Source organism: Protopterus annectens, chromosome 2.part0 (genome assembly GCF_019279795.1).
Source record: "Protopterus annectens isolate FY-2018-M chromosome 2.part0, PAN1.0, whole genome shotgun sequence".
NCBI classification, from domain to species: Eukaryota; Metazoa; Chordata; order Ceratodontiformes; family Protopteridae; genus Protopterus; species Protopterus annectens.
The window spans coordinates 927,575,433-927,585,432 of NC_056728.1; the positions used below are offsets into that span (position 1 = coordinate 927,575,433).

At 37.4% G+C, this 10,000-nt stretch overlaps 1 protein-coding gene across 2 annotated transcripts in view; it reads left to right on the forward strand.

The window, feature by feature from the left end:
• The window catches only part of GRSF1 (G-rich RNA sequence binding factor 1), a gene marked incomplete in the record, with an annotated part of 1,027,193 nt that overhangs the window by 47,313 nt on the left and 969,880 nt on the right, over positions 1-10,000 (forward strand). For both annotated transcript variants that reach the window (XM_044061179.1, XM_044061178.1), the window contains 1 exon segment: positions 5,951-6,106. In XM_044061179.1, coding sequence (XP_043917114.1) covers positions 5,951-6,106 — 156 coding nt within the window.

Genomic DNA, 10,000 nt, shown 5'->3' on the forward strand with positions numbered 1-10,000 from the left:
TTGCCAGCTTTGTACAGGGATTCCTGACATTTCTTAACTCAAATCAGTGATATGGTTTTTGATAAGGGCACCATCTTTGTTACAGTTGATGTAAAAAAAAAAAAAAAACTCTGTACATTCAAACCTCACCATGTGGAGTTAGATTGGTATGAGGAATATTTATTTGATCAAGCTATAATTTCTTCTGAAGGGATTAATGCAGTTACGTTTGGAACTTGTATTAAAGAGCAATTTTATTTACTGTGAAGGACAGTGCCTAAGGTGTGGCCATGGGAGTGGCGTGTGCCCTCATGTTTGCCAATTTTGTCATGTGTTCTTGAGAAAAGACTTTTATTTTTAATAGCTGGTTTAAAAATTCTTGTGAGCTGTGCACTAGATTCCTCGATGATGTCTTTTTTCTGTGGGTTGATGCACCAGAAAGGCTTATGGAATTTGAGTATATAAATAACACAACAGAGTTTTTCAATTTTCTTATACTAGTAATAATGAGAGTGTTATATATTTGGATGTTGAATTAAGGAAAATTTGGTTAAACACCGTTAACTAACTAATATATGTACGAAACCGACATTTTGTAATACATATCTGCAGTATAACAGTTGGCACCCACTACATCAGAAAAAGACTGTACTAAAAGGCCAGCTGGTCCATTTAGCCAGGATGGTGTCTGAAAATGAAGTATTTTTTAGAGAATGTTAAGTTCTGGCAGTTATGTTTGCTAGAAGACGTTATCCTTTTAATTTTATTGCTGCAATTAAGGAAGTAATTAATAAAAGATTGGAAGACATTTTTTGTCTCTCTTACATCAGTGAAAAGGACAGTGTGTGTGCGCGCGCGCGCAGCCCCCATTAAACAGGAATATATGTTTTGGAGGCAATAGGTTATGTTGTGACCTTTACTTTGGATAGCAAAGCAATAGGAGAGTGTATAAACAAGAACTGGAATTTCCTTTTGAATGATGGTACATGTAGGAATAAAACTGACGAATTGTGTATTGTATGTAAAGAAAGAAAAAAAAAAAGGCGTTCAAAAATTATTTAGAAAATGGGGAACATGGATCCCATAGTATTAGCAATAACTGTAGCATGTTTACATGTGGTTGCTGCCCTCAGTGTCCATATATTGCCAAGGGTTGATAAAGTCATTATTGGGGCAAACATATATTTTAAAAGGTAATTTCACTTGTGATTCTAAGAACGTTGTATTTAGCTATTTGTAAGTTCTGCACTGTGATCAATATCAGAAACACCTCTAGAAGGGTAAGAAAGAGAGGATTTATGAGCACTTGCTATTAGAAATAAAACTACAATCGTACTGTTGAGGCGTATTAAAGAATTTATTGTACACAAATTTGAATTCATGGTTCTAGAACAAATCAAATTGGGTGCTCGAGGTGTAGTCAGTGAATACCTAGATGAAAGTAAGTTAATATTGTAAGTTAGATTGAAGGTCAGTAGCTTTCCAGGAATCGGTGATAGTTCTATAAATTCCGTTTTAAAACGGAGATGTGCATAAATTTTACTGAGTCATTACTTTTAATTACTTAATTGTTTTAATAATTAACACAATAGCATTGGTTGGATTAAGTCTCATGATGTATCTGTTTAATAAGTAGTAGGATACATTTTTTTTTTTTTTAGTTCTGATGTAGTTCCACAGATGTTCTATAATACAAAAGTGCTTAACTCATTTTGCTTCATTTTTATCGTGTGTGTAAATGTTAGATTAAGGTGTTTTTTAACCTATACAAGTGCCTGGTTATCTATTCACTCGTTCATCATTGCAGGTGGGTGTTTCATTTTTGGTTCCTGTGTGATTCTGAGTTTGTTCTACTATGTTAGTGAGTACTATGTATAGGACTTTTGAGCCTTTTGTGGCTGTGCTGACTAGTTCCAGATCATTTGCTTGACAAAGTCCAAGAACCTCTGAGCATGTATGTCTGTGGTCATGTATGTTTCCAAGTTGATAGGATAATTAAAATCACTCATGAGTAAGGTGTTGGGCTGTATGGCAAGTGACTCCAGTAAGTCCAGGTATGCAATATACTTTTCTTGTTTTATGGTGGGGGACCAATAGCTAGGTATGATGTGGTAGGGGCTTTGTCTGTAGTTAATTGGACATGGAGTAGCTCAAGAGAGTTGTACTGTCTGACCAGTCTCAAGGTATTTATCCTTAATGAAGATCGATACACTTCCTCTTTTTGTTCTTTCTCATGCTTAATTTGTGGTCTGAATGCATTGAAGACATGTAGCGCTGCACGGCCAGGGTGCTGTCCATGCCTTTGAGCCATGGTGACTACACGGATGTCAGCATCTTCCAAAGTAGCGAATGCTGTTTCTTGTTTAGACTCCTAGCATTAAGCAGCAGTACCTTGAGTTTATCGAGAGGTTTTTGTGTTGGGAGGATAGTTATTTTGGACACTGGTTTAAAAAGGCACAGTAGGGGATGCTAATGCCTTTGCCAGTATCCAACGGCTTAGAGGAGGCTGGCGCAGACCTTCTCTGGGAAACCAGCATGGCCTGTTGACCATGTCTTCCCAGGCTGACAGATGCTGCATCCCCTTGGACTGAGCAGAAGCTAAGCCAATTGTTTAGTCAATCATTTTTTGTTTGTGTTGTGGCATCATCCTTGGAGAAGGTAGAATGGTACTTAAGGTTAGGCTTATACCTGGCTAGTGACGCACAGTGTGAGAGCTTGGTCATGTCTCTCCTCATGTAATCCTGTAAGGTACGTCAAAAGTCATTTGCCCACACATGGACTATGACAGAGTCATACTGGTACTTGTGGTTGAGTGACTTGACTGATTCTGGCAACTAACTGTAACCCTCTACTTATCCAGCGTGGTGAAGGGAACATCTGTGTGTTTCAGTGTAGTCACCTATGACCAATACATTAGGTTTTGTGGTGTTACGCCTTATGGGCTTATTTGATGAGATACTGGTGTTTGTGGTTATGTGCGGGTTTTTTTTTGCATTATTGTGTGTGAGTATTGTTTGGGAGGCCTCTGATCTTTTGGTAAGTTACTAGTGAGTACCTCCACATATGCAGGTTTGTGTGTTTTGTCCTTATTTAGTGTAGGAGCTGGGTTTGTGTGTGCGCACGCACAACCTGTTTGGTATTCGATTTGTTCTTGTGCGAGAATCTTGCCTCCAATTTTATAGTGTAACCATATCTTTCCTATAAAGTATTTGTTTCAGGAGTAAGTGGTTGTTAGTATACATGACACAGTTGCTACATTGCCTCAGCTTACCCATGTCTATCAGACTGGTTGGAGAGATGATGAGAAGCTGCCCATCCATGATAGAAGGCTCTTACTATATGTTTTATTAGGGAATTTTATTTATTTAACATTTGTTAACCGGGAAAGTCAGACTTGGAACAAAGCCAATTTTCAGCAAAGGCCTGGGGAGAAACGCTCCAGATGCATGTCTTTGTAACGTGGGAGGAAACCGGAGCACCCAAAGGAAACCCACACAAATGCAGGGAGGACAAGCAGACTCCGCACAGAAGGTACACCAGCCGAGAATCGAAACTGAGAACCTCTTGCTGTGAGACGACGACGCTACCGCTGCACCACTGCACCATCCAAGAATGGGTTTATTTGAGAGGACTGTCCTAGTAGACGAGTAAAAGAGGGACCTATACTTTTGTGTAAGCCAAGGTTAATCAGTAAGGCTATGCTGCACAACTGAGTTGCTCCAAGAGCAGCAGAAAATCTTGGAAGGGTTTCATTGACAACTGTTTAGGAAAAATCTCAGCTACTATGCTTTTGCCTCTATACAGGGCATTGAAAACTGTCACTGCATGAAGACCAGCACCACACAAATCTTCTTCTTTTGTCTTTTCCCGGTTAGGGGTCACCACAGCGGATCACCCATCCGCTCGTGATTGGCAGTGGAGTTTTACAGTGTCGAGTTGGCAGCCCGGCGCCCAACCTTCCACAGAAGGCACACACTCACACCTAGGGCCAATTTAGAGTGTCCAATCCATCTACTGCATGTCTTTTGGTATGTGGGAGGAAACTGGAGCACCCAGTTGAAACCCACGCGAATACAGGGAGGACATGAAGACTCCGCTCAGAAGGCACCCCAGCCAAGGATCGAACCGAAGAGCCTCTTGCTGTGAGGCGACAATGCTAACCACTGCACCACCATGGCCACCCACACAAATGTGAGGCTTAAACACGAGCAAAGTTTTAGCTAACTTCTAATCAGGAAAGCACGCAAGCTTTCCACCAGCAATCCTCAACTCTATAGACAGGTTAGATCAGCACACTTGCGCCACAAGAGTCCAGAAAAACACCTTCTTAATGTAGAATAGATTGTTTGGAGCCCAAGTGTAACAAGACCACACAAACCACCTACAACTAACAGATTCTGCTGCAGTACAGTCACACAGTATATAAGAGAAGTGCAAAAAAATTCTTAGAGCCCTTTTGTGTGCTTCCCAGCTCAGACACTCCAAGTTAATGCCTACTGCCACTAGATGAGTAATCACAGTCGTCCTATGTCGTCCTAATGTAATAGCACAGTAAAGGAGAGTGTGGAGTGAAATGCTACCACAAACAAAGATAAACATACAGATACAGCAGTGTTCTTAAATATCTTATAAAAGTGCTTCAGTTTGTATAAGTGAGCCATGAGCCACTCAATTCTACAAAATTTATAAAGGCACCAAAAATAAGAAACTTATTAATAAGCCCTCCAGCTAGCAAAACTACATGCAGAAATAGTGTTTCCTCAACCTACGCAGACCAGGCTACCTGAGTGTACTAGATGGAAAATCCTCTGCTCAACTGCTTGCTAGATTATTAAAGTACACTACTTTTTCCAAAAGCTAGCATCAGAATGTGGAGAGAAGAGCCCAGTAGAGGTCACGTTTAGAGCATAACCTGTGGAAGTACCTGCATTGAGAATTACAAATGAGCCTTGGTGAGGGGAGGCCTGCAGCCTTAGAATTTCTTGTTTTAAAAGCCTATTTCCTGGAAGGGCTTTGTAAGCTAAACACTGAGATTAAGAGAGTATTTTAAAGCGCTGTTTGTTTTTGTTACTTTTTGCTCAGTGGGCTGCTGTTTTTTAATGAAATGCTGAATAAACCTATTTTTTTGTATGTCCTGTCCCCAGTGTTTTCTTAAGCTTACTATATATGTATATAGTTGCACAACAGTTTTCCAACCATTGTTTTCTGTGATGGTCTGAATATTTATATTAAGACTGTATAACAGAAATGATTTCTGCAGCTGGGTGACTTTGGTGTGGTTTGCTGTACATACATGAAGGCTTTTATTTGTATTCACAGTTCTGAGACCATTTAATTAATATATAAGTAAGGGTTGTGTGATTACAATGGCCCCATAAAGAGTGTGGGGAATGAAACCCTCCGTGTAAATGTCTTCTTTCGGAGTTATATTTACAGTCAGTGCATAATTTTTTTGTTTTTTAGGGGTGCTGTTTGCCGTTATTTAAATTTACTACAAGTTTTCCAATAGCAAATGTACAGCCAAATGCAATGCATTTGTGATTTGATGTAGCTGAGGTGGGACGGTAATAGACTTTGGTGCAGTTGTGTATTTGTATTGGTCATTATGAGAGGTGAGTATTTTGTTAGTTGACAGTAGATGGTATGTTGATATAATGTTTTTTATAATGTGTGCACATAGATGATCATATGTATGTGTACCTGTGCACATATATGGTTAGTTTTGAAAAAGACTTTTTAAAGTGCTAGCAGTGTACTCCAATGCATGAAATGAGAAAACTGTGCATTTTCTTTTCTGACTGCATTTCCAAAAGATGAGGAATCATTACTTTTAACATAGTCTTTAAATATGTTCCTAAGCTTGTACTCTGTTAAATTACAGCAGTGGCGGTTAGCATTAACTGCATTCCTTTGGTGTTGTACGAGTGTTGCTAAGTTACAGGCTACAACTTGCATTCTGTGTATATTTCAGATTGCCAGGTACGAAATGGGCCAGATGGCATTCACTTTACCTTTAACAAAGATGGCAGGCGAAGTGGAGAAGTCTTGATTGAACTGGAGTCAGAAGATGATGTTCAGAAGGCTTTGGCACTGCATCGACAGTACATGGGTCATCGATATGTAGAAGGTACAACTGATGTCAAACTTTATTCTGAATTGTGTGTTAAATATCAGTCCATAAATGCGGAAATGTTAGAGAGGTGTATGTCATTCTGTATGCTTTTCTAGCCTTCAGCTGTAATGCTTATTGTAGATTTTGCAAGGATTGGAAACATTTTAATGACATTATTTCAGCCTCTTAAAAATTATAACAACTAATCTGATATATAATTGATGTCTTGTGTGCAGTTCAAGAGCATTGAAGGTATGCAGTTTACTTTTATATACAATACTCGAAGCTCTCTGTAGTATTCAGAAGCAGTGTTACTAGATGAACACATTTAAATGTGAAGTTGTTCTAGCTCGCCGTTCATTCTTACAGATGGTTTCATAGCTGATCCTTGGCTCTGAGTCGGCCTGCTACAAAGCTCGAGGTCTTCAGATAGCTCGAGGCCAAGTCCCTATCCCATGATGCACCTAGAGTTGCCCCAGATCTAGTTTGCTGCTGCAAGGAGGTTCTCGCTAGCTTTGGCCAGTAAAAACCTTATTTTCTTAAAATATTTTAAAATATTGATAAAACTTTCTGATTTATATCTTTAGGCACTTAGATAAGCTCTTATAGCTCTATGTGTAGTTTTCCTTCCCTTGGTGTGCCTTTTTTTTAAACTAGTGTTTAGCTCTCTTGGCCTCATTTTATTTTAGGCCTTGTTAAATCTTTATTTGTACTGTAGATTGTAGTGTGTGCTTAGAATAGTGACCTTTCTGTCACAGCTTGTTACATTTAATCTTTACAGTTTGAATAGTGACTTTCTTTGTCATGGCTTTAAAATGTATTTATTTTACATTTGTTAACTGGGATAGTCCATCTGGATACATGTCCATTTTCAGTGGAGAAGAAAAAACACAAATTAGAGAAAACTCACTTTTAATAACAAAACAAAGCTTTCGGGAATAACCCTTCTTCAGTGCTTTTAGAATAATAAATAAATTCAATACATTCATATATTTATGTATATAATTAACATGAACACATGACACAGCCAACCTATCTTCTTCTTCTTCTTCTTTCGGCTTTTCCCGGTTAGGGGTCGCCACAGCGGATCACCTTGTCCGCACATTGATTGGCAGTGGAGTTTTACAGTGTCGAGTTGCCAGCCCGGCGCCCAACCTTCCACAGAAGGCACACTCACACGCACACCTAGGGCCAATTTAGAGTGTCCAATCCACCTGCAGCATGTCTTTGGGATGTGGGAGGAAACCCACGCGACCACAGGGAGGACATGCAGACTCCGCACAGAAGGCACCCCAGCCGAGGATCGAACCGGAGAACCTCTTGCTGTGAGGCGACAATGCTAACCACTGCACCACCGTGGCCGCCCATGACACAGCCAACCTATAAAAAATCTAAAAGCACACTAATTAAAATTCAGTCACTTAAAGTTTAAAGCACCAAGCGTAAGAAAGAACTTTCATGGAAATATAAATACGTATATGTTAACATGACCTAAAAATCATATATTAATACATCAAATGATAAAAAATGCATACATACTATCTATATCAATGCATTATTATAGTATTAATATGTATTTATACCAGTCTAAATAATGATGTTGCTTCTGTTTAAAATCTAAAACAGGCTTAATAGTAATCATATTATTTATACCTGGTTTCTTTTCAGCGTTTAGTCTCTTAATCTATCTGTATTCTGCCATATCTAATTTATTGATCATATCTCCCAATCGCAGATTCTTATTTATTATTTCAAGTACTTTGAATTTAAAATTATGTGAATTACTAGTCTCATTTCTATGTTGTACTAAAGCGTTTGTGGATGTATTCCTTCTTATTTCGGACTTGTGTTAAATTACACAATCTTTTAAGGCTCTGGAGCATTTCCCTACATAAAAACTTGTGCATTGTATACACGTGGCTAGATACATCACCATTGTACTTCTACATGTAGCTTGATATTTCATTTTGTATTCAGTTCTTTTTGTTGGAAGTATAAACACTTGTACCAATATCTGTACAGCAACTGCAAGCATAGCACGGTATTGTACCTGGATTAGAAGGTATAATTTGTACACAGTCTCAAAATCTTTATAGCACAATCTCCTTTTTAAATTATACTTATTTCTATGTAATAATCTGGGCTTGATTCCCAGTAATCTATTTAATTCTGGCTAAGCCATCAAAATACACCAATTCTTCTTAATAATTGACTCACCCTCCCTAGTCATTTTACTATAAGTAGTTATATATCTTAGTATATTATCTGAATTACTAGCCATAATTTCCAAGGTCCTATGTTCCGCAAAATAAGGAGATGCATAAGTTTTTCTATTATTCAGAATGTTTTCCCTCATTTCATTTATATATCTCATATCATAACCTCTGCCTAAAAATTCATGACAGCTGAGGTCCATCTGCTCTTGACATGTTTCATCTTCCGTGTTTAATCTACTTATTCTTAGCAGTTGGCTTTTAATAATCCCTTTGAATACATGATACGCACGCATGCTTTTTGCATGTGTGTACCTATTTACTTGTATATCTTTCTTATAAAGACATGTCTCCAAATTATTATTATGGCCTCTATATAACTCAACATCTAAGAAAGATATTTTAATCTTAGAGTATTTAATCGTGAATTCTAAAAAATCTGTTGTACTGTTCAAATAAGAAACAAAATTATTTAACTCTTGTTCATTGCCCTGCCATAGAAGAAAGCAGTCATCTACAAAATGCTGATAAGAGTACAATATTCTTATATCTATTATCCGTATTAAAAATATTTTGTGTATCCCATTGATTAAGTACAATATTAGCGTATGTATTTGCTGTGGGGAGTACCCATGGCAACACCAGATAACTGTAAATAAACTTGTTTTACTAAATAAAAAAAATTTTTCTCCAATACAGTTTCTGTTGCGCTGCATATAACTTCAACATCTCTCACTTTCATATTCGAATTAGTACATAGAATTTCACGAATAGCGCTAATGCCCTAAGAATTTGGTATAACAGTAAAAAGTGAAGCTATGTCCATAGTTACCATAATAAAATTAGTATCCCTGTTGTTCTTAAACCATTCATAAAGTTTCCTTAAGAAATCTCCTGCATCTTTTATATAACTAGGACATAGTTTCAAATATTTACTTAATTTTTCTTGAACAAAAACTGATAAAGGTTCAGTTGTTATTGCCAACCAAACAGCGGTTCAATGCCACTGTAGGAAAGAGAAAGAACAACAGTCCCTTATTGAACAGCAAGCAGGGATGCAGCAGTCCCATGCCAAGCAACAAGCAGGGACACTTCTGAGTGGTAAGCTGAATTCGTCTGTTGTAAATTTATCAACCATGACTTTGATGATATTGTTGGCCTTCTAAATAAAGGGCTTCAATTTATACCAGCTGGTAATGACACTATTGTTGAAGCGTTAACTGATTTATAAGTATTCTCTAGAAATGTTAGCTTAAAAATGTTATATGGTGGAGCAAGTAATGGAGTCTATGATAAATTAAAAAAGAAAAGCACATTTATTCCTAATAATGCTCTACTGTAGATGCCTTTATAGCTATTTGTGAAAAAGAGTTAAGACGATTATATATGACAAAACGAAATGTAAAATGAACTTAAGTAAATATAATATGACATACCATGAACACCTTGCTTTAAAAACCTTGGTTGGTAATAATAACATAATTATTAAAGCAGGCAGATAAAGGAGGGGGCAATTGTGTTTGATAAAGATAATTATAATACATTGATGTTTGATTTTTTAAATGATGGGAAAGTCTTTAAAGAAATTTCATATGCTGCATTGAAGAAGATTATTAGTGATGTTAACATGTTTATTTATGATTTACAGACAGGAGGTGATATCACCTTAGAGTTATTTAATTTTTTGACTGTCTCA